At 39.1% G+C, this 27,995-nt stretch overlaps 2 protein-coding genes across 2 annotated transcripts in view; both read right to left on the reverse strand.

Annotated features, from left to right (window-relative positions):
- LOC106090082 (four and a half LIM domains protein 2) overlaps positions 1–27,995 on the reverse strand; it is a 579,753-nt gene that overhangs the window by 411,782 nt on the left and 139,976 nt on the right. The window lies entirely within an intron of this gene.
- Positions 22–27,988, reverse strand: LOC131997131 (uncharacterized). The gene is made up of 3 exons (XM_059367523.1): positions 22,880–27,988; positions 11,960–12,127; positions 22–102 (listed from the first exon to the last, which is right to left on the reverse strand). Exons 1-3 carry the CDS (start codon positions 27,986–27,988, stop codon positions 22–24), a joined length of 5,358 nt encoding a protein of 1,785 aa, XP_059223506.1.

Below are 27,995 nucleotides of genomic sequence, written 5' to 3' on the forward strand. Positions count from 1 at the left end.
GCCACACATGCGTCATAAACATCAAGTAGCTATGAAGCACTTATACGGCATTTCCCAGTTTAAAATATCTTTACACTGTTGTTGTTCTACTTTACTGGACACCTGAAATGGATAAAAGCAAATATCAGAAAAAACAAACAAATTAATCTCCTCGCAGAAGCGGAAAGTAAGAGGAGACAATACTTTGTCATGGACTGCACACATATATAAGTAGATTATATCAATGCGCAAGCCAATACTTATTCGAAAATTTTTAAAAATTCCTTAAATCTAAAATCATTTGCTTATTATACCCACCAACGCAGGATAGGGGTATATTCTTTAATTCACTCAGTTTTCAACACATCGAAATATCAATATCCGACCCTATAAAGTATATATATTTCGGATCGTCGTAAAATTCTAAGACGATTTACCGATGTCCGTGTGTCAGTCCCTACGTCCGTCTATCTGTCAGTCCGTCCGTCTGTTGTAATCACTCTACAGGCTTCAAAAATTGAGATATTGAGCTGAAATTTGGCACAGATATATTAGGATATAGCTGCTATATAGACGAATATTCCGATAAAGGGCCTAATGCCCATACATCCTTAATTTTTCATCTGATTTTGCTGAAATTTTAAACAGTAAGTAGTTTTAGGCCTCTCGACATCTGACCCAAATATAGTCCAGATCGGACAATATCGGATATAGCTGCCATATAGACCGCTCTGCCGATAAAGGGTCTGAAGCCCATATAAGCTTTAATTGTTGCTCAATTTCGCTGAAATTCGAAACAGTTATTTTAAGCCTCTGACCTAAGTGTGGTTCAGATCGGACTTTATTTAGATATATTGTAGCTGCCATATACAATAGATCTCCCGATAAAGGGTTTGCAGCCCATAAAAGCTTTGTTTTATCAACCGATTTCACTGAAATTTGAAGCAGTGAGTAGTTTTAGGCCTCCCAACATAGGACGCAAATATGGTTCAGATCGGACTATATTTAGGTATAGCTGCCATATAGATCGATCAGCCGATAAAGGGTTTAAAGCCCATAAAAGCTTAACTTTTTATTCGATTTCGCTGAGATTTAAAACCGTGAGTAGTTTTAGGCCTACCAACATCTGGCCCAAATATGGTTCAGATTGGACTATATTTAGATATAGCTGTCCTATAGACCGATCTCCCGATAAAGGGTCTGAAACCCATACAAGCCCTATTTATTACCCGATTTCGCAGAAGTTTGAAACAATGGGTAGTTTAAGGTCTCCCGGCATCCGCCCCAAATATGGTTTGGATCGGACTATATCTAGATATAGCTGCCATATAGACCGATCTCCCGATAATTCAATTTCCAATTTCACTGATTATCCAATTTCACTGAAATTTGAAACAGTGAGTAGTTTTAGGCCAACCGCCATTCGACCCAAATATGGTAAAAATAGGACTGTATTTAGATATAGCTGTCATATAGACCGATATGCCGGTTAAGGGTCTGAAGCTCATAAAAGCTTTATTTATTCCCCGATTTTGTTGAAATTTGAAAAACTAAATTCAGCAGTGACTTATATTTATAAGACCACTCAATGCCCGTGATGAATTTGGGTGCATAAGTTATGCAATTTTTATCGGATTGTGACGAAAGGGGGTTTGCATATATACCCTAGGTGGTGGGTATCCAAAGTTCGACCCGGCCGGACTAAATGCCTTTTTGCTTGTTTTTTCATACTTTTTCACTTTTTGCGCTCTTTTTCGCTTTCTTAATGGCAAACACTGCCATAATTGTTCTCCCAACAAACGAAAGAGGTGGTTTGGTGGTTTTTTATACCCTCCACCATAGGATGGGGGTATACTAATATCGTCGTTCTGTTTATAACTACTCGAAATATTCGTCTGAGACCCCATAAAGTATATATATTCTTGATCGTCGCGACATTTTATGTCGATCTAGCCATGTCCGTCCGTCTGTCTGTCGAAAGCACGCTAACTTCTGAAGAAGTAAAGCTAGCCGCTTGAAATTTTGCACAAATACTTCTCATTAGGGTAGGTCGGTTGGTATTGCAAATGGGCCATATCGGTCCATGTTTTGATATAGCTGCCATATAAACCGATCTTGGGTCTTGACTTCTTCAGCCTCTAGAGTGCGCAATTCTTATCCGATTGGGATGAAAGTTTGCACAACGTGTTTTGTTATGATATCCAACAACTGTACCAAGTATGGTTCAAATCGGTCCATAACCTAATACAGCTGCCATATAAAACCGATCTTGGGTCTTGACTTCTTGAGCCTCTAGAGTGCGCAATTCTTATCCGATTGGAATGAAATTTTGCACGTAGTATTTTGTTATGATATCCAAACACTGTGCTAAGTATGGTTCAAATCAGTTCATAACGTGATATAGCTGTTATAAAATCAGATCTGGGGACTTGACTTCTTGAGCTTCTAGAGGGCGCAATTCCTATCCGATTTGGCTGAAATTTTGCACGACGTATTTTATTCTTACTTTCAACAACTGTGTCAAATAAGGTTCAAATCGGTTCATAACCTGGTATAGCTGCCACATAAACCGATCTGGGATCTTGACTTCTTGGGCCTCTAGAGGTCGCAATTATTATCCGATTTGCCGAATTTTGTACGAAGGATTCTCTCATGAGCATCAACATACGTGTTTATTATGGTCTGAATCAGTCTATAGCCCGATACAGCTCCCATATAAATCGATCTCTCTATTTTACTTCTTGAGCCCCTAAAGGGCGCAATTCTTAATCGAATTGGCTGACATTTTACGCAGGTCTTCAACATATAATTTAATTGTGACCCAAACCGGACCGTATCTTGATATCGCTCTATTAGCAGAGCAAACCTTTTCTTATATCTTTTTTTTGCCTAAGAAGAGATGCCGGGAAAAGAACTCGACAAATGCGATCCATGGTGGAGGGTTTATAAGATTCGGCCCGGCCGAACTTAGCACGCTTTTACTTGTTTTTAAATAAACTGTTTTAATAAACTTCATTTAAGCAGGGGATAATTATACATTTAATAAGAAAAAAAGTTCTAAAAAAAATATGTATACCATGTACGCATTCGCATTTCCATACTCTCTCTCTCTCTCGCAAAAAAAAAATACTATTTATGGTTTTATGAACTGCGTTCCTTAAATATGGAAATCCGAACATTGCCAACACTTTATGACCACTATTCATGAAATACATGCATACAAACTGTGTACTAAATGCCTCCCAGATACACGCAGAAAATAGTTAGTCTTTGCGACTAACAATTTTTTATTGGGGAAGTACTATTTATTCAGTAACTGTGCAACATTGCCTTCCGCTGTTCAACGTTAGTCGGGAAATTACTACACTTTGATATGAAACAAGTAAAAGCGTGCTAAGTTCGGCCGGGCTGAACCCTATATACCCTCCACTTGGATTGCATTTGTCAAGTTCTTTAAATAACTTTTTCAAATAGACAAACACCACCTCCAAAATTTCAGGCACATCGAGTAATAATTGCGGCCTCCAGAAGCTCAAAAAGTCAAACTGCGAAGTCGGTTTTGTATGGCAGCTATATCAGGTTATATACCGATTTAAAATAGTTGTTGGAACTACCATACCAAAACGAGATTGCAAAATTTCAACCATATTGGATAAGAATTGCGCCCTCTAGAAGCTTGTTAAGTCTAATCGGGAGACCGCTTTATATGGCGGCTATATCAGATTATGGACTGATTTAGAATATACTTGACAAAATTGTTGGAAATAAAAAAAAAACACTTCATGCTAAATTTCGGCCAAATCGAATAAGAATCGGTCTATATGGCAGTTATTTCAGGTTAACCGATTTCAACCATACATAGCACAGTTGTTTAAAGTCAAAACGAAACACGTCATGCAAATATTCAGCCAAATCCGATTGGAATTATGCCCTCTAGAAGCTCAAGAAGTCTAATCGGGAGATCGGTTTATATGGCGGCTACATCAGGCTATGGATTGATTTAGACTATACTTGGCTCAGTTGTTGGGAGTCATACCAGAACACTTCATGCTAAATTTAGCCAAATCGGATAAGAATTGCGCCCTCTAAAAGCTCAAGAAGTCAAGACCCAAGATCGGGTTATGTTACAGATATATCAAAACATGGACCAATTAGCCCCCTCATGCTATGGTTGAGGGTATAAAAAGTCACTTCAGATAGGGTTAAATTTTTATGAACATCGTCTGTGATAAAAGATGGCTCTTCTTCGCAAATATTTAAGCCTCTTTTAAGCCAAAAATGCTCCGATTACAGCAAAATGCTATTTATTATATGTCTCTTTCGTTTGACAGAGAGTGTGGTTAAAAGGGACTAATTTCTAATTTCTTTCATTGGGTAAGGCTCAGTATGGCAGCAGTCAGTATTGGAGTGTTGGCGATTGTGTGACGATTTAGCAAACTTGGAAAGTGTCAATTTTTCAAATTTTAGTTTAGGTGAAAAAAATGATAGTAGTTACAATACCACAATCGAAACACGTCTTACCAAACGGCGCCAGGTTCAAGTTAACAAGAATTTCTACAGGCGTATAGATTGTTTGGCAATATTTCGCGCCATAAACATTCGAGTAAATCCATTATTTGTCACAAAAACTTACAATTTTATCGTAAACAAAGTCATAACGGGTAGGAATATAGAATTGTGTATACATATCCTATATATCACTCAATTCCCTGATTTGAATTCTACAGTTCATGGAAGCCTTATTTTCTATCCGATTAGATTTAAATTTGGTATAACTTCCAACAACAACACAATATGTGGTCCAGAGCGCACTTCCGGATAGCTTACAAGCATTATTTACAACACAATTGTGTTACAAAAAAAAAGTGAATTAATTTATAAATTAATTGTTTTTCAATAAATTTGTAGCAGAATCCATGACAATGGGTTTCAAAGATTCAGCGCGGCCGAACGTAAAACGTATGCCAATAATCGATTAATATTTTCAATCCTTTTCATGTTGTTCTAGAAATAATCAACGACCACCTTCAGAGTGAACGACACCCAAAGGAATTTCCATTCATATTTGTCGCAAAATACGCGGAAATGGATGGCTCCATATCCAATTAATCTCAACCATCCAAACAGCTAATAAAAGAATGTACACACGATGTTTTGCATAGTAATTTATTTTTTGTATACCCTCCACCATAGGATGGGGGGCATATTAATTTCGTCATTCTGTTTGTAACTACTCGAAATATTCGTCTGAGACCCAATAAAGTATATATATTCTTGATCGTCGCGGCATTTTATGTCGATCTAGAAATGTCCGTCCGTCCGTCTGTCTGTCGAAAGCACGCTAACTTCCGAAGGAGTAAAGCTAGCCGCTTGAAATTTTGCACAAATACTACCTTATTAGTGTAGGTCCATTGGTATTGTAAATGGGCCATATTTTATTAGTGTAGGTCGATTGGTATTGTAAATGGGCCATATAGGTCCATGTTTTGATATAGCTGTCATATAAACCGATCTTGGGTCTTGAATTCTTGAGCCTCTAGAGTGCGCAATTCTTATCCGATTGGAATGAAATTTTCCACGACGTGTTTTGTTGCGATATCCAACAACTGTGCCAAGTATGGTTTGTATGTTTTGATATAGCTGCCATATAAACCGATCTTGGGTCTTGACTTCTTGAGCCTTTAGAGTGCGCAATTCTTATCCGATTGGAATGAGATTTTCCACGACCTATTTTGTTATGATATCCAACAACTTTGCCAAGTATGGTTCAAATCGGTCCATAACCTGATATAGCTGCCATATAAACCGATCTTGGGTCTTGACTTCTTGAGCCTCTAGAGTGCGCAATTCTTATCCGATTGGAATGAAATTTTCCACGACGTATTTTGTTATGATATCCAACAACTTTGCCAAGTATGGTTCAAATCGGTCCATAACCTGATATAGCTACCATATAAATCGATCTTGGGTCTTGACTTCTTGAGCCTCTAGAAGGCGCAATTCTTATCCGATTTGAATGAATTTTTGCACGTAGTATTTTGTTATGATACCCAGTATGTGCTGTGCTATGGTTCAAATCGGTTAATAACCTGATATAGCTGTCATATAAACAGATCTGGGGACTTGACTTCTTGAGCTTCTAGAGGCCGCAATTCCTATCCGATTTGGCTGAAATTTTGTACGACGGATTCTCTCATGACCATCAACATACGGGTTTATTATGATCTGAATCGGTCTATAGCCCGATACAGCTCCCATATAAATCGATCTCTCTATTTTACTTCTTGAGCCCCCAAAGGGCGCAATTCTTATTCGAATTGGCTGACATTTTACACAGGTCTCCAACATATAATTTAATTGTGGTTCAAACCGGACCATATCTTGATATCGCTCTAATAGCAGAGCAAATCTTTTCTTATATACTTTTTTGCCTAAGAAAAGATGACGGGAAAAGAACTCGACAAATGCGATCCATGGTGGAGGGGATATAAGATTCGGCCCGGCCGAAATTAGCACGCTTTTACTTGTTTTTGTATAACAACTATCTGTTTGGGATATAAATAAACAAAAATACTCAAACAATATGGAGATATTGTGAATTAGTTTTAAGAATAAAAAAATAGGAATTCTGGTCGCAAATTTAGGTAGATAATTTGCATTTTTTAAAAAAATATTGGCTCTTTGACATGAACAAATGACTCCCACATACTCTACATTGCTTAAAATGGAAATTCGAATAAAATGTAACACATATTGCTTCATTTTATTTATTTATGATGTTTTGGTATCAAAAAATGTGTTAATCTCTGTGGATGCTAAGCCAAAACAACTTGACGTAATCATAAGTTTGTCTACTGAATGCCAGCAACATTCGAATTAAATAGAGCTGTCAATTTTCGTTGGTTTTGGTCGGAGTTTTCGAATACAAAAATCGTTTATAAGATTTTGCCAGAAGGTGTTATTCAACTATCTCACAGCATATTTAAGATCTACTTGCAATAAGATGCTCTCAGATCAATAATCGAAGGTATTATAAATCAAAACACGAAGAAAGTTATTTCATCCATTGTTCGGACTTGTATGAGTGAGCGGGATATGAACATTAGCAAGTTAATAGGCCTTTTAAAGCGATCTGGCTGAATCAAGCATAGGAACCAAAAGGCCACCACGGTTGGTTTTTCCTATTCTTTAGACCCAACACATTTTTCAAATTAGTCGTATTTCAAGCGTTGTGTTCGGCCGGGCCGAATCTTCCCTCCAACATGCATGGCTAGTTCCTTGAATGACTTTTTCAAATATATAAGAGCTTTGTCAAGTTTTAGACCGATATGGACCGAACTTGTCATGGCTGTTAGAAATCATACAAAAATACTACCTCCAAAATTTCAGGCAAATCGAGTAATAGTTGCAAGTTCCAGAGGCTCAGGAAGCCAAATTGGGAGATTGGGTCATTATAGAACGCAACGTGCAAAATTTCAGCCCAATCGGATAAGATTTGCACATTCTAGAAGCTCAAGAAATCAAATAGGGAGATCGGCTTTTATGGCAGCTATACCAAAACATGGACCAATTTTTCCCATTTACAACCCAACTGACCTATAGGAAGTATTTGTGCAAAATTTCAAGCGCCTAGCTATACTTCTTCAAAAGTTGGCGCGCTTTTGATAGACAGACGGACGAACGGATATGGCTAGATCCACTCAAAATCTCATGATGATCAAGAATAAGGGGTGATTTTTGAAGAGCTATAGGAAAGTTTGTAGAAAAAAAAACACATAAACTTCAGAAAAATGCATGAAGCCCTTATTTGAATCGATAGTACGGTCCATATTATTTAATGTTTGAAGATTATTTGATGCAATTGTTGACAGTGACTGCGTCTCATATGGTCCATTCGCTTATTCCAAGTTTGACATACTTTTTCTAAGATTTCGCGCGGTATCTCACGAATAAATGCTTCAATTTTGTCTTCCAATGCGTCGATTGAAGCGGGCTTGTCTGTATAGACAAGAGCTTTAACATAGCCCAACCAAAAATAGTCTAAAGGCGCTAAATCGCACGATCTAGGCGGCCAATTGACCGGTCCCGAACGTGATATAAAATGTTCACCGAACTCGCCTCTCAATAAGTCCATTGTTACGTGTGCTGTGTGGCATGTAGCAACGTCTTGTTAAAACTACATGTCATGCAAGTCAAGCTCTTGCAATTTGGGCAAAAAGGTTAGATGTTAGCGCTCACCATTCACAGTTACCTTACGATTCGCATCGTCTTTGAGGAAGTACGGTCCAATGATGCCACCAACCCATAAACCGCAGCAAACTGTGACTTTTTATGGATGGATTCGTAGCTCTTGCAATACTTCTGGCTGATCTTCACTCCATAATCGCCAATTCTGCCAAAAATAAGCTTCGTCGTAAAATGGAAGAAACACGCGATGTACTTTCTTAATAGAGCACGAATTTTGATAATAAATAAATTCAATAATTTGAAAGCGTTGCTATGTTGTAAGACGATTCGTGATTAAATTATAGACTAAACGGAGGATGCTTGACAGTGAAACAAAACACGAAATAGCTAAAATATAATAGCTAAAAAATCACCCTTTATATATACTTCTGGCGTTTTAGACGAATAGTTCGAGGTATTACAAACGGAATGACGAAATCTATGGTGGAGGGTATAAAAACAAGCCATCCTATATTAAGAAAAGGGTATTTTCTTAGATGTGTTGTTTTCAATCTGGCTTTTTTTTCGAAGTTGGACTTTTTGACAGCTGCCACTCCATTGTGCTCAGTTGTTATTGCACAATGATATACAGTCGAAACCGCATAAGTAAAATGTTAAAAATACATCAATATGGTTTCACCGTAATTTACAGCTTAGCTTAGTTCGGAAAAGTGAAATTATTTTCCAGTTATTCGATATATGCAAACGAATTTTCACGCAAACGTAAACACCCAGAGAAACTAGTCTGTTGATGTCAGCAAGCACTTTCTGCTGATATTAAATTAAAAATTTTAAATTTTGAGTGAATCCATAGCCATTTGCAATATATTAATAAAAAAATAGAAAAATTTGAGCGTCATTTTTTTGTTTCAAAGCTTAATTTTATAATTAATTATTTTTAAATTCGTTTGAAAATTAGCAAATTGTACGTTATATGATTGTAAAATTGAAAGATAAGATGGTATACAATTTTGTTTTGAAGTATTTGTGGTATTTTTGAGAATTTTTAAATTTTAACCATTTAACAACAGCAGAAAATGTTTGCTGTTTAAGCAAAAAATTTATGCTGCTTTTACTGGCAAATTAGTCTGAGTGTACAAATTATATATGAAATAACGTGAGTTGAAAGGAGCGATGCTCACCATAATTCATATATTAAAATATGATTTTGCGAATTTTGTCGATGACGCGATTTTTTTAAATTTTAAAAAGTTACCTATATAAATAGTTTTTTCGCTTATGAGATTGCAATTTCATATAAAAACGGAATTTGGGATGCGAACCACAACACAACACAACAGAGTATGAAGCGTTTCGATTCTCGGTTAAGGAAATCTCATCGGATACATTTAGGTGTGAGGGCTTCAAGGTTTGTACGTTGGTATGTTGTACTTGTATCGAATTCATTGCGAAAACGCCTTTATGATATAAATACGACACTAACCAACCACGACACCCTGTCTGCTAGCTGTTGCCTTTCCAATGCATGTGTTTGTATGTTGTGGTGATAGATTTCTTGTCCATGCAACTACAGACTCCAATGGTATACACATGTTTCTGTGCATCTTTCTTCATCGTCTTGAATTCTAAGTCGATTTGGCCACGCCCGTCCGTCTGTATGTCGAAAGCACGCCAACTTTCAAAGGAGCTTGAAATGTTGTACAAACACTACCTGGATTTGGATTGTAAACGGGCCATATCAGTCCATGTTTTCATATAGCTACCATATAAACCTATCTTTTATCTCGACTACTCGAGCCTCTAGAGTGCGCAATTATAATCCGCCGAAATTTTGCATAAGATGTTTTGTATTGACTTCAAACAACTATGCCAAGTTTGGTCTTAATAGGTTCATAACCTGCTATAGCTCCCATATAAGCCGATCTCCTCTCTTGACTCTTAGGCCTCTAGAGTGCGTAATGCGGAGGTTTGTTATGACTTCCAACAACTCAGGTGTTTTGTTTTGACTTCCAACAACTATGGCAAATATGGTCTAAATCGGTCCATAAACTGATTCAGCTTCCATATAAACCGATCTGCCGCTTTACCCTCTTAAGCCCCTATTGTGCGCAATTCTTATCCGATTTGGCTGACTTCCACCATGATCTCCAACATCCAAACCACGTGTGGCCTGACCATGGCAATTTTTCAGAAAATTTAACTCAAATTTTGATCCGCTCGAGACTAAACCGGGCAAAAGTGCAACTTTCATGTGCCAGAGAAATCAGGAAATCAGTATATATACATAGCTGCTATATTCAGCACACTTATCAATACAACTGCCTGTACTAAATTTCATTGAAATCGAAAATAAATCCGGTTTTTATGGGTTTACCACCTTAAATCAAAGGGTCGCACAGTGGGAGAAAATCGAAAAAAAACTAGTAAAAAATATGCCGTGTGAGATCGGGTAGAGATATCCCTTTGAAATTTGGATTAGTTAGGGCGGAGGTGTTAGCGAGATCGTGTGCCCAGTTGTCCGGCCGCCTTTTGACAGGCCCCTAAAGTTGGTTATCGCGGCATTTCGAAAACTTGTTGGGGCTGCCAAATTTTCGTTTGCGGTCCGATTTCGAAATTTGTTTTGCTAGATGGTGCTCAAAAATCCCAGCAAAATGTTCACTTAGGGTCTACAATATCTCCACTAGTTTCGGGGATATTCGACTTTTAATTTTTTTTTTGCTGGCAATTTTGACCATGACCTTCCGAATTTTTGAGAGATATCTATACCCGTTCTCACACGGTTTTATTTTTTTTTAATAGTTTTTTTCGATTTTCTCCCACTGTGGTTCGGTCTATATGGCAGCTATATCCAAACATAGACCGCTCTGGGATACATTTGGCACTCACTGAAAATTTGGCACTGAAAATCCTTAATCGGAAAATCGGACTAAATACAGCTATTTCCAAAAATTTTTCTATCTGGACCATACTACGCACCTACCACCAAACTCGTTTTGCCTTACCAAATTTCAGCGATCGTCTAACAAATTCGTCTTTAATCGGTCCAAGTCCATAAATCGGGATATCGGTCTATATCAAGTTATATAATATAAAAAAAATATCCTTGAAAAGTTTAAGCTCATTATCTTCTTTTTGAAGACTGCAGCGCTTTAACAGATAGACGGAAATGGCTAGATCGTCTTAGAATTTGGCAACGATCCAGAAAATGTAGGCTTCTTAAGGCCAGAAATACATATTTCGAACTGTTACAAGCGGAAAGACTAATCCCCCTTTCGGTGGTGAATATAAAATACAATATTTGTGGATGTACCATTATCTACACGTTTAAATACACGCTTTATATGCCGCAAAGTGCTCTGCATTACATCAGTCATACTCAAAACAAGTCCAACTGTCTATTTTTGGCTTCACTCAGACCTGGTCCACCTCATTCAAGTACGAGTACACACGTAGGCCGAGGTCATTCATCTGAGTGTTGTTGTTATGTTACATTGCCTTTTTTAGTGGCTGTAACAGGTTTAGATTACTTGGAATAGTTTTCATTAGCCTAATCGTTTTAGAATTCTCACATATCCATCCCAAATTTTGAATTAAATCACATAAACCATGGACAACTATAACGACAAAAAAAAAACTCTCTGATGTTTTTCTTTGTCAGGTTTTACTTCGCAAAAAACAAAAAATAGAAATACTACAAAACTAGGCTAATCATAGAGAAAAATTGTATTTTTGTTTGTTTATTTGACCCTGTAGTTGTTTTGTTGCGGCAAGTACATTGTCAATGGGCATGTACAAAGTTCTTTGAAAGAGCATTTGTTGTCTTCAATGTGGTTTCTGATTTCGAGAATTGGCCTCTTTTTCCTTTGGTCTCTATGCTGCTGCTGCCGCCGCCACCACCACCACAGCCACCGGCAGCTTTGGCAACAATCACAACTTGTATTAAACGTCTGGTTGTTCTTGTCTGGTGAGAATTTTGCTTGGAAATATGTTATTCTCATTGTTTTGAATAGTGGCTATGGAATCCCAATTCGAGCCAAGATACAGACGTTCAAACAAATAAAGGCTACCCTCAAGAAATTGGCAGATTTTGTAGCTTAATAAAAAAATCATGTTCCAGTGTTGCAACTGGATCAATTTCTAAGGCTGGGCTAAATTTTTAATGTAGTCAGGTCAAAATCTAGTAAAGGTTAATGTAATGGACGGACCTTTTTAGTTCCATGAAATGGAATGTTCTTTTTTTTTGTGGCCAAGTACGGATAGAAATGATTGGAGCTTAAAAAGTAAAGCACATTAGCTGGGCCGGTTGGATGAGTTTTTTTTTTCACAATATCTAGCCACGAATCTGAACAATCCCCTGGCTGCCGGTTGTACGAACCGCATTGACCCGATGGAGGCCCTCATCAGCAAGGGCTGCCGCCTCAGAGTTCGTGTTCGTCCGTGTTACAACATCGGAGTGCCTTCTCCGTACGCTTCTGGGCCGTGCCGGAATGGAAAAGAACCCCGGATCCTGGTTCTGCTCGGTTTGATGTCGGTGAGGTGTAACCCGTGCATGGAGTGGGTGCATTTCCTATCTCGCTTTGCCCTTATGTCCCAACGGAAGTATAGTCACACTGAATATGTTTGAAGGTGCTGTGCGAAAGAACCAAGACAACAGTGGGTCACAACCGACGTCGTCGTCGCCTTCTGTGTCCTCGTTGTCGGACGCAACAGCAGCGTCCCAGCCTCAATATTGCCGGGCCAGTGTCGGAAAGTGTATCTTTCTTGCAATTGAATTGATAATGGTCTGAGAGGCAAGATCGACGGGACAGTGAATTTTAGGAGTCGGAAGAACATATTGGTTACAGCGATCTAGGAGAAAAAACAGGACCAACACCTACAGCCTGCACAGTTGTAACGGATACAATGTGCTAAGTAAGGATCGTTTAAGGAATGGAGGTGGGTATTGACCTTCCTGATATACCATTTCGTGTAGTATAGACCCATTTGGGCCGCGCCTGGCACTAGTGACCCCCACATAGAGTTGTTGCCACATTTTCATGTGGAGGTGGCAATCCTCGTCAAGCTCCTGTGTGAGCAAGATTGTTCCGATCCAAAGGACCGATCGCCGCAAGATCAAGGTGGCCATAACCAATGGCGCAAATAACTCGCCTTGTCATATCGAGCATCATAGGAACTCAGTATTTGTGCAGGAGCCGGCCTCTCACTGAAACCCTCCTCTCAATACCGCTGGTTGTCCGCGATTGCCATTGCAGCTACCTCTGTATGGAGCATTTCACTATCTGCAACCTGTAGACGCACCCGGTAGCTCGCAGCTAAGCTTCTCGTGACAGCAATGAGCACCACACAAATCGGACCTCAATGTTCCAGCCTGTGTGGTGCTCACGGCTATCCCATGCCGGGCCTACATGGAGTGTATGGGGATGGCAGTCAGGTTCGGTACTGCCAAGATAGAGCTATACAACGTGTACATACCGCCGGTTGGTAGTTGTGTATTACACAACATTAGTAGGCTACTGTCCGGCCATAGTCACATTTCATGGCATTACCCCCTAGGTAATAACCAGCGAGGCATAGCTTTGGCGGACCAGATTAAAGGGTCTAAGTTTTGCACGGTGGATGAGGATTACGAGGAAGTGTAGCAGCTCGCCAGACATTTCCATTGCATCCCCTGATCTCCCGAGTGACGTATTCGTAATTTCTTTGGTATCAGACCACCTCTCCATAATTCTCACCATCGTCCGACCACCCGACTTCATAACCCCTGACCGACGGACGTTTATCAATCAAAAAAGGTCGACTGGGTCGGCTTCAGAGAGCACACCAATCGCCGCTTCAGTGAACTGCCACTACCCTCGAATGTGCTAGTTGCCGAGAGAAAATTACGAGGCATCATTAACGCAGCAGCCGCTTGCTTTTTACCAGCCGGTCGAATACCCCAAGTGCAGCTCAATTTCCCTGTGCAGGCAGTGGTACTCGCAGACGAGCGTGATGGGTTTCGTTGCATGCACCCCAATAACCCCAGAATCAGTGAGCTGATGAGATGCGTCAGTTTGTTCAACCGTCCATTTATTGTGCATTCCGAGAGTGAGAGGGCAAGGAGGAGAGCTATTCGTCGTATCCGTGGTCTCCGAGCCGAGAAGGACAGCCATCATAATTTACCGTGAGCGATGTTACGAATGTCATCCGTGTTGCCAAGTCATCCAAGGCGTTAGGCCCCGACGGAATCTCTACACTGATGCCGAAGAATCTGGATCTACCTGGAGTTGAGTACCTTACAAATGTCCTCATCCTGACTCTTCTAGTACCCGATGGATGGAAGATGAGCGTAGTGGTCCTGCCATTGAAAGCACCCGATTAACGAGAGTCGTACAGACCGATCTCCCTTCCCTCACCAGTAGCCAAGACGCTTGAGGGACTACTCCTCTCGAGTCTCATTGGAGAATTTAAATTCGCCGAGCATCAGAATGGATTACGAAGACATAGCACAACCACTGATTTGCATGCCATCACCGCACACATTTGCCGTGGCGTCAATCAGCCCAGGCCATATGATAGAAGCCCTTCGTGGCACTGGACCAATCGAAGATACAGGGAGTTTCCCAAGGCAGAGTGATATCTCCGGCACAGTTTAACCTCCACTTAACCTCCAGATAGAAGCGTGATTTGCGACTCATACGAAAGAACAACTGCATAAAAATTTTCTAGAAGATTGTTTTAATCATGGCGTGGAAGAACGCTCCTCCAAAACTATAAAAATGTTTGTAGGGACGTTATCCATATCAAAAATATGATTCGAGTCTCTTATGCTATAAACGATGCTGTATTGGTGAATTCATATAAAAGCCACTTCTGGGAAGCAATCGTTATGGAATCAATTTCTGACCACAAGAAATTGAGTTTGGTCACGGTGTAAAATTATTTTTTGTAATTATTTAATTGTAACTATTAACATGAATAATCGAACCAATCACGTTGTTGTTAGGAAAACATTAGCTCAGTAAAAATTACTTGAAGTTCACTAGATAAAAGAATTGACACATGAAGAGATGTTGTACAGCAGGCAGCAGTTGATGGTTAGTTGCGGTGAACTTCTAAGCTCGTTTCGGTCCAAAGGATCGACCGCTGCGGGAACATGGTGGCCATTGGTTATTTAAAGGAGCCAATAACTCGCCTTGTCATATCGCGCATCACAGGCACTCAGTATTTATGAAAGAGCCGGCCCCATCCGGCACTGAGACTCCCTGCTCGATACCGCTGTTTGTGCGCGTCTGCAGTTGCAGCTACTCCGTATGGAGCATTTTATTATCCGCAATGTGTGGACGCGCCCGGTATGTCGCAGCTAAGCTTCTCGTGACGCCGATGAACATAACACAGATTTGACCTTAGAGTTCCAGCCTGTGTGGTGCTCACAGCTATCCCGTGCCGGGAGATTCCCCCCCTTCGTGTTCTCAGCTTAAATACCAGAGACAAGAACTGTTAGCCGGCGGAAGAGGGACTCAGTGAAACCCGAAACATCCGCCAGTTGTGTGTTGTGTGTGTTAATTCCGCCTGTATGTCTGGCGATTTATTTTCTCCGATCAACCTTTCATTTCAGTGATATTCATTCTCATGGTCAACAGCCTGTATCTCTCCCCTTTTGGAGATTAATGAAGAATATATGAAATCAATGACTAAGCCATAATAGGCAGCCATAACGAAGAGAATAGGCAAGATTAAAATTATTTTCGAAGGTTTTCTATTGGGTTGCCCAAAAAGTAATTGCGGATTTTTCATATAGTCGGCGTTGACAATTTTTTTCACAGCTTGTGACTCTGTAATTGCATTCTTTCTTCTGTCAGTTATCAGCTGTTACTTTTAGCTTGCTTTAGAAAAAATGTGTAAAAAAAGTATATTTGATTAAAGTTCATTCTAAGTTTTATTGAAAATGCATTTACTTTCTTTTAAAAAATCCGCAATTACTTTTTGGGCAACCCAATATTTTGAATCATTGCAAATGTACATTTTCCCATGAACATTTCATTAAGGAACTGCGGCAAACTTCTGACATATCAATGAGTGATGTCTAATTAAAATTTTAGCTCAATCATAAGGAATCTACTTTTTATAGCCGAGTCCAAACGACGTGCCGCAGTGCGACATCTCTTTGGGCAGAAGTTTTATCATGACATAGTGCCTCACAAATGTCGCCAGCATTAGGAAGGGATAACCACCGCTGATGTTCTCTTCAGGATTAGAACCCAGGCCTTCGGCGTCATAGGCGTACAAGGTAACGCGCCATGCGCTCCGGTGGTTTCCTTTTGGTTCATTAGGCGATGGAATATGCAGTAACGGTTTAGTACTAAAACCAATAACAGATTGGTATTTAAACCAATATCAGTTCGGTATTAAGACTAGTACCAAACGGTACTAATCATTTTATATTTCGTCCATACCATGCGATATTGCTTTGTAATCGTACGGTGTTGCTTTACTATCACTACCATAGGGTACAAAAATGAGCACGTTTGGCATAAACTTTCTCTTGGTGTAGATAACTATCTCCCCCATCTTACGGTGGGAATAAAAAATGGCACCCTGTGAACTTTTTGCAGAGACATTCCTATTCAACTCAGGATTTACCAATTTTATTGCTTCATTTAAACAATCAGACCTGCCTCGCAAAATCGGATAATAAATGTGGCTTTTATGGATCTATGACCCTAAATCGGAGGATCGGTCTATATGGCACCTATATCCAAATCTGAACCGATCTGAGCGGTATTGACGAAAGATGTCACAGGACCTAAAACAACTCACTGTCCCGAATTTCAGCAAAATCGGGTAATAAATGTAGCTTTTATGGGCCTATGACCCTAAATTGGAGGATCGGTCTATATGGCAGCTATATCCAAATCTGGACCGATCTAGGCCAAATTGACGGAGGATATCGAAGGCCCTAACACCACCCACTGGCCCAAATTTCAGCAAAATCGGAAAATGAATGTGGCCTTTATTGGCCTATTTTTGAAGACTGTAGCGTGATTTCAACAGACAGACGGACGGACATGTCTAGATCGTCTTAGATTTTTACGCTGATCAGGAATATATATACTTTATAGGGTCGGAAATGGATATTTCGATGTGTTGCAAACGGAATGACAAAATGAATATACCCCCATCCGTCGGTGGTGGGTATAAAAAGGATACAAGAAAAGATTTGCTCTGCTATTAGAGCGATATCAAGATATGGTCCGGTTCGGACGACAATTAAATTATATGTTGGAAACCTGTGTAAAATGTTAGCCAATTCGAATAAGAATTTCGACCTTTGAGGGCTCGAGAAGTAAAATAGAGAGATCGATTTATATGGGAGCTGTATCAGATTATAGACCGACTCAGACCATAATAAACACGTATGTTGATGGTCATGAGAGGATCCATTGTACAAAATTTCAGACAAATCGGATAATAATTGCGACCTCTAGAGGCTCAAGAATTCAAGATCCCAGATCGGTTTATATGGCAGCTACATCAGGTAATGAACCGATTTGAACCTTATTTGACACAGTTGTTGGAAGTAAGAATAAAATACGCCATGCAAAATTTCAGCCAAATCGGGTGGGTCCTCTAGAAGCTCAAGAAGTCAAGTCCCCAGATCGGTTTATATGGCAGCTATACCAGGTTATTGACCGATTTGAACCTTACTTCGAAAGTTAGACGGACGGACGGACAGACAGACGGATGGATATGGACGATCAAGAATATATATACTTTATGGGGCCTCAGACGAATATTTCGAGTAGTTACAAACAGAATGACGAAATTAGTACACCCCCATCCTATGGTGGATGGTATAAAAACAGACAACACTTTGTTCGCTTGCCATTATAGGGTTCAAAAAAAAAAAGTTAAGTGCTAGGGAAATACCCGAGTTCAGAAATTATGTAATTAGCTACAACAATGTGTTTTTGCTAAAGGCTAAATCTTGCATTAAAAATAAATTACAAATCTTGATGTCGCTGTCTAACCAAGAGCGCAGTGCAAAGTTTATCTGGCTTTTTTACTCGTTTTCTTGTTTGCAATGCCTTAATGAATAAAACAATGAAATTAATAATGATGAAATAAAAAATATTGTTATTTACACTTTGAGTTTTTGTTCTTTGCTTTATTTATACAAAATAACAATAAAACAATGCGTCTGTATGTGAGCAATACAGTATAGAATTGTCAATAATATTTTAAATAAAATACGACATATGTATACATATATTTTTATTATTGTATCCAAATGAACAGTTAACACTAGCCTACAATAAATTTCAGTTCAAATAGAAGAAGAAACTATAAAATCAAAATTTATACTTTTCCAGTTAAAAACATGTTTTGAATGCGTGAACTATGTTCCATTTCTTTAAGTTATGATACTCGTATGTAGACATGTAAAATAGATATGTACACCTTAAAGTGAATTACAATAACTCAGTCGGATGAGAATAACTTAAAGGCTGCTCATACAATTACTCTACGTGCAATCATACCTCGTCTCATGGTGATCAATTAGAAACAACTGTAAAAGTATATAAACAGCTAATAATTTACAATGTCCACTGATAGATTCTGAGAGTCATTTGATTCAAATATTAGATAAAATTCACTTCTAGCCAGTGTCATTCATTCATTAATACAATTGAAAAATCATTCGTTATTGATTCATTATTGTTCGAGTTTAACATTTCAATCGCAATCTATTTGCGGATTACTCTGACCTGCGGTTGGAGTCCGGACTATTTCCGGTAATGTTATCAAAATCTATCTGCGTGGTTTCAACTCGAAATGCGTACTTATAGAGTGATTCGTAATTGCCTATGGGCAGTTGACATCATTATACCCTGCACCATAGTATGGGGGCGCAATTCCTATTCGATTTAACTGAAATTTTGCATGAGTTGTTTTGTTATGACTTGCAACAGCTGTGCCAAATATGGTTCAAATCGATCTATAACCTGATATAGCTACCATATAAACCGATCTGGGATTTTGACTTCTTGAGCCTCAAGAAGGCCTAATTTTTATCCGATTTGGCTGAAAATTTTAACAACGTCTTCTTCCATGACCTGTAACATGCGTGTCAAATATGGTCTGAATCGGTTTTTAGCCTGATACAACTCCCCTATAAACCGATCTCCCTATTTTACTTCTTGAGCCCCTAAAAGGCTCAATTCTTATTTGATTTGGCTGAAATTTTACACACATACTTCTACTGTGGTCTCCAACATTCAATTCATTTAGTACAGCAATTCATTTCTTTTATTCTTTGTTTATCTAAAAAAAAAAATACCAGGAAAGAACTCGACAAATGCGATCCATGGTGGAGGGTATATACAATTCGGTCCGGCCGAACTTGGCACGCTTTTAATTGTTTTGTTCTAAATTTGATATGAAGCATAATATTTGTCATCCAAATTTTCTGACATAGAAAACACAACTAAATTTTGAGTTAAACTTTTGGTAACTAAGTAAATTATTCTCAAAATATTGACCATGTCCAAGTAGTCGGTGAAAAGGGGGAAAGATTTCTATTCATTATTTTCTTTCAAAGGTCGTCGCATTTATTACATCAAAAAGGAACACTGGGTTATCCTCTGAATATTTTGAATGGCTAGTTATAAGAGAATCAGCATAACAGTAGTCCGCTTAAGGAAAATTATGCTCTATCAAGTATTTGTGATACATATAGAGTAGACAACGGATGGAATGTCTGAAACTTTCCATTTTTTGTTTCTTATATGCGTTTTTTTCCAATACAGAATTATTTCTTGTGAGAAACTAAAGGGCGATTTTTTAGAGCTAAAGGAAAGTTTTTCAAAAAAAAAAAAACACATAAAATTCTGAAAAGTGCAAAAAATCATTATTTGAATTGATAATACGGTCCATGTAATTTAAAGTTTGGAGATTATTTCATGCAAATGTTGGCCGCGACTGCGCCTCAAATGACCCATCCGCTTAGTCCAATTGGTCCAAATTTGCATACTCTTTCCAATATTTCGGCCAGTATCTCATGAAGAAATGATTCAATCTTATCGTCCAATGCGCCAATTGAAGCGGGCTTGTCTGTATAGATATAAGCTTTAACATAGCCGAATCGCACGATCTAGGCGGCCAATTGACCGGTCCCGAACGTGACATAAAATGTTCACCGAACTCGCCTCTCAATAAGTCCATTGTTACGCGCGCTGTGTGGAATGAGGCACCGTCTGGTTGAAACCACATGTCATGCAAGTCAAGCTCTTGCATTTTGGGCAAAAAATGGATATCATCTCACGATAGCGCTCACCATTCAAAGCTACGTTACGATTTACATCATCTTTGAAGAAATGCGGTTCAATGATGCCACCAACCCATAAACTGCACCAAATTGTGACTTTTTCTGGATGCATTGGTAGCTCTTGCAATGTTTCGGACTCATCTTCACTCCAAAATCGACAATCGTGCTTATGTGCCTACCCATTGAGCCAAAAATAAGCTTCGTCGTAAAATGGAAGAAGCGCGCAATGGACTTTCACGCATTTTGATAATAAAATTCAATAATTTGCAAGCGTTGTTCATTTGTAAGACCTAACCTCTGATTCATGGTTAAATTATAGACCAAACTGAAGTTGTATGATAGTGAAAGAAAACACGAAACGTGTGTGAGCTGTTTATACCAGTGTTGTCAAAAAGATAATAGCTTAAATATCACCCTTTATAAGAATTTTTGTATATGAGTAGTGTCTATATTTCTACACACAGAAATTAATTAGTTTCACATAAAAGCAACTTTCGACAAGTACACTTCTTTTGTGAATAACGTTGGACTTTGTTTACGATGAAAATACATTTTTTTTCTAGCACGTATTTGTGACAAATTAAAGAAAGTTGTGTGGAAATTTCTGTCAAAATAAAACCTTACCTGGCAGCGGCAGGGCACTTTCAAGAAGCAGTGCTACAGGTCTTTGGCGTACAGAGGGGAGAGAAAAATAAAAAGACAAACCAAGTAAAGCTTAAGAAGAGTAATTTCATTGTCACCTTCCTTCGATATTGTTTGCTTGGCTGTCGTTGATGGAAGAGACCGAGTCGAGTATAGTTTAAAAGGTCCACAAAGAAAAATTGCAGACAATTATGCCAAGTTACAATATGTCCAGAGATGGGAAGTTTCGTTTTTCTAGTCAATTCTTAACTTATTGTTCAAAAAAGTTGAACACAAATATTTTTTTTCACCCTGACAATATCTTCATTCTTGATACATAAAATATATTATTCGGGATTTCAAATAGTTTTTCTTTATTTATAAATTAAATTGACGTGAGCAATCATGTGTGTGGATATTCTCTTTATACCCTCCACCATAGGATGGGTGTATACAAATTTCGTCATTACGTTTGTGACACATGGCACACAAGGTATTAACAAATACTGCCTATTAGTGTGGATCAGTTGGTATGTAAATGGTGGTGGTGTCCTTGGACAAAAATCATAGAAGTGATATCGCGATTTTGGTGCTAAAATTAATTAAATAATTTAAGAAAATAAAATTTTATTGTTTTTAGCCTTCCATTTTTACACAACTCCATTATGATTTTGTATTACAGTCTGCTGTATTACACACTAATTGTAATTTTTTGGTTTAGAGCATGCTCTATTCCTTCTGACAAAAACATAAAGAAATGTCAGTCGAATGAAATCAACCCCAAATTACATTATTTTCACAAAATTATAACTTTATCAGCTTTCTCACAACTTTAACCACTATTACGCATGAGAAAAATCAACTTTTACTCAAATTTTTAGGTTATGTCGAACGAAAATAACATATAGGTCTGATAGTAAAAATGGTGAATCGTTTGTAAATTGATATTTTTGACAAACATTTTCAATTACATGTGAATACAAAAAGTGACATGTCATAAGACATCTACATGCCGTGTTGAATTGCCTTTGTAAGTTGACCCAAAGGGCTTTGGAAGCAGAATCAGGATTCTGCTAATGAGATCAGAGGATCGCTTAACTCCACTATGAGGCACGGGAGTTGTCGTAATACTACGGAGTTGACCTTGTAGCTGAAGCCTTATTATTGAAATAAAAAAAGTGCTTTTGTAGATTTCAATGTGCTTTATTATACAAAGATTTGGCTTAACTTTTCAAAACGATACACTTGACTGGTTGCACACTTTCCTTTGAATTCAGGGTAGACTCCAAGTTTCTTACAACGGTTCTTATGTGAAACAAATTAATGCTCAGGGAGATGTTGTAAAAAAAAAACCAATTAGAACGATAATGTAATAACTAGAGGAGTGCAATAGTATTGAGTAATTGAGAAATGAGTGAATGTTTGAGAATGAGATCGCTTAAATGTAATTTTTGAAACGTATCCATTAGTGCTCTTCGTGAGCGGGCATTCTGTGGTAAGTCAAGGAAGGTTTATACTACAAACTTGTTGAACTCGCTTCAACATATTCCCGCCTCAAAGTGAGGCCTCTCCTTCAAATCAACAGTGTCGTGGGTATTCACTGCACTAGGTAATGGTAGCGACTGGCATTGACGATCTGAAAGTAAAGAATAGAAAGGAGCATATACAAGTGAATAAATGGTATATTATAAGTGATCATTCAGTTGGCGTAGTGTTTTGAGTCGGTAAAACACATAGCTTAACGATTGGTCGAGTGATGGTTCCACTTTGTGTCAATATTTCGGCTACTCTGACGTTGTTGTCGGAGCCATAGTGAACTTTTGTGACTCTTCCAAGCCTCCAGTCGGTAGGGGGTAGTAACTCGTCTTTAATCACAACAAAATCATTGATTTTAATATTATTTTTTGTGGTTTTCCATTTAATGCGACGTTGTAATTCAGTAATATACTCCGTCTTCCATCGTCGCGCGAAAATTTGTTGCAGTGCCTTTAGCCGTTCCCAACGATTTAACAGTGAAATGTTGTCTTGTGCAATGTTTTGAGAGGGCTCGACGATAATTGGTGCACCGCGAAGAAAGTGGCCCGGAGTTAATGGGTTTAGCTCATTAGGATTTCCGGATATAGGCGATAAGGGACGGGAGTTTAATATTGATTCGACCATTATCAAAAGTGTTGTAAGTTCCTCGAATGTTAGTGTATGAGAAGCGGCAACTTTTTTTAAATGGGTTTTCATGCTTTTAACGGCCGCTTCCCATAATCCGCCCATGTGCGGTGCGTAGGGTGGAATGAAGGACCAGTTAAAACCATGAGTAGCATACTTTTCAACCAGAGATTGTTCGGCAGATTTTAAGAATTCATGGTGTGCTTTTAGAAGCTTATAGCTTGCACCGACAAAGTTCCTTCCATTGTCGGAAAAAATTGTCTTTGGAAGACCTCGCCTTCCGGTAAAGCGGGAAAACGTCGCGATAAATGCTTCGGAGGATAATTCCGAGCAAGTCTCCAAGTGGACGGCCTTAGTGGAGAAGCACACAAATACGGCTGCATATCCTTTCAACGTTTTTGAATTTCGGACTTTCGATGCTCGAATATTGAAAGGTCCCGCAAAATCGACACCGGTAAACGTAAAAGGCAAGGAGAATTGGACGCGCTCAGGTGGAAGCGATGCCATTATCTGATTTTGGAAACGATGCTTGACGATAGTACATGGTTTACAATTACGAATACATTGGCGGATAATATTTTTAACTCGAGGGATATAAAAGCCTTGGCGAATTGCTCGGAGCATGGTGTGATGCTCAGCGTGCAAAAGGATACGATGGGTGAATTTTATCATAAGTTCAGCCAATTTCGATTTTTCAGGTAGAATGATTGGATGAATTTCTTCATAGCTAAGACCACAATTCGTTAGCCTGCCGCCTACTCTCAATAGACCGGTATCGTCGATAACTGGATTAATCGCGAGAATTTTGCTTTTCTTGCTAATTGGCTTTTTCTCGCACAGAGCTTCAAGTTCTCTTGGAAACGCGACTTTTTGTGATAAGTGGATTAGACGACGTTTCACGAAATCAATCTCGTCGTGCCGTAAGAGTGTACTTGAAAATGTTTCTTTCCTTTTCGATGACTGGTAAAATCTGAAGATATAGCATATAACTCTAAGACATCGATTGAATGATGAGAACCTGGAAATAATTTCTTCTGCGTTTTCTGAGGTGTGATAACTGCAGACTCGTTTCGCTTCGAGATCTGTAGGCTCAAATGTTCGTGGTTTTGGCCAGTGCTGGTGCGGTTGAGACAGCCACGAAGGCCCATGCCACCAAAGTTGGCATGTCGACAAATCTCGAGGAGCGCACCCTCGTGAACCAAGATCAGCTGGATTTTCGTCAGTTTTTACGTAATTCCACTGACTTATATCTACCACGCTTAATATGTCACTAATCCTATTGGCCACGAAGGTCTTTAATGTCTGTGGGGACTTTTGTAGCCATCCAAGGACAATGGATGAGTCCGTCCAAAGAAATAATTTGTGTTCTATCTGTACGTCATTTGATATACTTTTGATTAATTTCGTTAGCAAGTCTGCTCCACATAGTTCTAATTTAGGGATCGTGGTTCTTTTTAAGGGCGCCACTTTTGTTTTGGAGACTAATAGGTTTGAATAAATGTCGCCATCTGGATGAACAACTCGGATGTATACCGCTGCACAATACGCCTTCTCTGAGGCGTCACTAAACCCATGAATTTGAATTGACGCTTGAGGCGAGAATTGAATCCATCTTTTAATTTGTATGTCTGATACATGTTGTAAATTTTCAACAAAGGATGACCAGCGTTGAAGGATGGGCGCTGGTACACTTTCGTCCCATCCTAGCCTTTCTTCCCATAGGTCTTGCATTAGCATTTTTGCGATGACTATAGTTGGGCCCAACCAACCAAGTGGATCGAATAGCTTCGCTATGGTGGATAGTATTTTCCTTTTCGAAGTGAACTGATCAATTTCGATAGGTTCAACTGTATAATAGAAGAAATCGGCCATCGCGTTCCACCGAACGCCTAAAGTTTTAATAGAACTTTGATCTTCGATATTCAGGAATTCTTCGCTAAGAAGATCTTCGCGGGGCCAGCTTTCTAACAGAATCTTATTGTTTGCTGTGAGTTTTTTTAATGAAAATCCCGCAGAAGAAAGGGATCTAACGAGTTGTTCTTGTTTAACTTTGGCTTCCTCGAGGGAATGAGCGCCTGACAAGACATCGTCTACATAGATCTCATTTTGTAATATGTTTGAGGCTTTGGGGTATAGATTCTTACAATCTTTGCTTAGCTCCAAAAGAGTACGAATGGCGAGAAAGGGTGCCGCATTCACGCCAAATGTAACTGTTTTTAAGCGAAAGACCTCCACTGCTTTGTCTTCGAAAGTACGAAATAGAATTTGTTGGTATTGCTGATCGTCTTCATGGATCCATATCTGACGGTACATCTTTTGGATGTCACCGTTAAATACGTACCGATAATATCGCCAGTTGAGAAGAACTTTCATTAAGTCTTGTTGTAAGATTGGCCCAGCATGCAAAACGTCATTTAATGATAGTCCAGAGGTAGTCTTTTTAGAGGCGTTGAACACCACGCGTACTTTGGTAGATTTACTTTCGGGCCGGATGACGGCATGGTGGGGCAAGAAGTAGTTGTGGACCTTTGGTGATTTTTCTTCTTTCGGCTTTGCAGGGACCATGTGTTCTAACGCAATATATTCTCTGAGAACTTTGTCGTATTCATATTTTAGTTCTTGATTTTTGCTTAAATGTTTCTCCATTCTGCAGTACTGGGCGAATGCCATATGTCTCGAAGACCCAAGGAATTTTTCGTCAGGAAATTCCTGTATGAAAGGTAGTCGAACTACGTATCGACCTTCTTGATCTCGATACGTTGTGGATTTGTAGAAGTTTTCACACCAGATGTCAGCATCTGATGTAGGCTTTGGCTTTCCAACCTCCTCCAACTCCCAGAATCTTTTCAGCTGTTCTTGTAGAGCTGCATTGTCTGAAGCAGTCGCAAGGGTTGAGAATGTCTTAATGTACTCGGATTCTGTGGGTCCTGATAAGTACCACCCAAACTGAGACTCTCGAGCTTCGATGCCATTCCCAATTTGTACAGTCATTCCGGTTTTGTTAATGAAGGGAAGATAATCGCTTCCAATTATCATTTCTATTGGTGCTTGTTTGTAGAAAAAAGGATCTGCGAGACTCAAATGTTGTACTTGCTGGATAAGTGTAGATCTAATGGGTCGCGAAGGCAAAAAGTGAGCTAGACTTGACACTACTAGTGCTTTAACTTGAATTCTAAAGTCGGAATAAGTAGATTTTAACGTTAGCAAACATTTTCCCTTGCAGCTGCTTACTATAGTGCCTCCCAGTCCGGAAATTTGGGAGTTGTGCTTTTCCAAAGGAATCATCAGTTTCTGCTGAATGCGCTTGGCTATGAAGCTTTTCTCCGATCCGGTATCTAACAGTGCCCGGACTGTGAATAGTTCTCCACCGTGTTCTAAATGAATTCGAGCAGTCGGAAGAATAGTAGTACCTTCATTCTGCGAGAACAGCGTGTTTATTTCATAATTGGCTATGGTGGTGTTCAAAAATGAGTTTTCATTGGACTGTCTTGATGTGGTAGGAACATCTTGTGAAGTCGTATCTATCGTTTCGTAATTCTGAAAAGTATCTAACGAATTTGTACTTTTAGACTCGAGGTGAAGCATTGTGTGGTGCTTTTTGTTGCAGATAGAACACGATCTCCTGCTGGTGCAATTTGGTTTAAAATGTTTTTGTGAAAGGCAGTTCAAACACAATTTGTTTTCCATGGCGTATTGAATGCGATCCTGTGGCGCTAAAGACTTAAAGTTTTGGCATACCATCAGCGAATGATATTGATTGCATGTTTTGCAAAAGGGCTTGGTTTGGTTCTCCGTCTCGGAAACTTGAAAGGAGTTTGCCTTTGAATTATACGTTTCCCTGGAGTTCGGCTTACGAAAGTCAATGATTGTCTCCAGCTTCTCTATTCTTTTAGACAAAAATTTCTCCATTTGAGACCACGAAGGCAATTCCTTATGATCATCTAAGGAGTCCTCCCATGCTCGTAGAGTATTATCAGGGATTTTGGACGAGGCTATGTGAATCAGTATTGGATCCCAATTTTCTACTGCAATTCCATATGACCTAAATATCGCCAAACTATCAGTAATGGAACTCAGAATTTGTCTGATGGACTTAGGATTTTCGTTTTGGGCGAATTGAATAGAAAATAGCTTTTTCATCTGCTGATTTACTAAAATCCGTCTGTTTTCGTACCTATTAATCAATGCCTCCCAAGCTAAATTGAAATTCGCGTCTGTGAGCTCAAATTTCTTGACGATGTCGTAAGCCTCACCTCGTGTTTTACCACGCAGGTGGTACAGCTTTTGAGCCGGGGACAAACTAGGGTGTTTGCCAAATACCGCAGAAAAAATATCCCTAAATGCTGGCCATTGAGAGTATCCCCCCTCAAAAAGTGGAGTGTCGCATGGGGGTAATTTTAGTGAAGGGACATGTTGTTGTGGTGGTAGTTCTACACTAAGTGCTTTTTGGCTCTTGGCGCAAATTAGAATCATCGTGCCTTCTTTGCATTTTTGGTACATACAACTAGCTTCTTCAAATTTAACACCGTACTGGTCGTTATAATCGTGTACTTCTTTTTCATCTTCTAAGACCAGTGTTTCATAACTAGATACTAATTGAGACCACCTCCGCTCCAACTCGAGATCTTTTATTTCCAATAATTGTACGGTGAATGTTTCTGGTTTTTGGGATTCGAATTTTGAGCAAAACGTTATAAGTTGATCTAGATCAAATAAAAACTTTCGACGCGCGGCCATTATGAAT

This window comes from Stomoxys calcitrans, chromosome 1 (genome assembly GCF_963082655.1).
Source record: "Stomoxys calcitrans chromosome 1, idStoCalc2.1, whole genome shotgun sequence".
Lineage (NCBI taxonomy): Eukaryota > Metazoa > Arthropoda > Insecta > Diptera > Muscidae > Stomoxys > Stomoxys calcitrans.

Excerpts from the sequence above, each read along its gene's own strand:
- LOC131997131 (XM_059367523.1), bottom strand. The coding sequence starts at position 27,988 with ATGGCCGCGCGTCGAAAGTTTTTATTTGATCTAGATCAACTTATAACG. Across the intron at positions 12,128-22,879 it reads GCTCCGACAACAACGTCAGA|ACAAGAACAACCAGACGTTT; the intron begins GTAGCCGAAATA and ends AATTCTCACCAG. Across the intron at positions 103-11,959 it reads ATGCTCTTTCAAAGAACTTT|GTGTCCAGTAAAGTAGAACA; the intron begins GTACATGCCCAT and ends TATCCATTTCAG.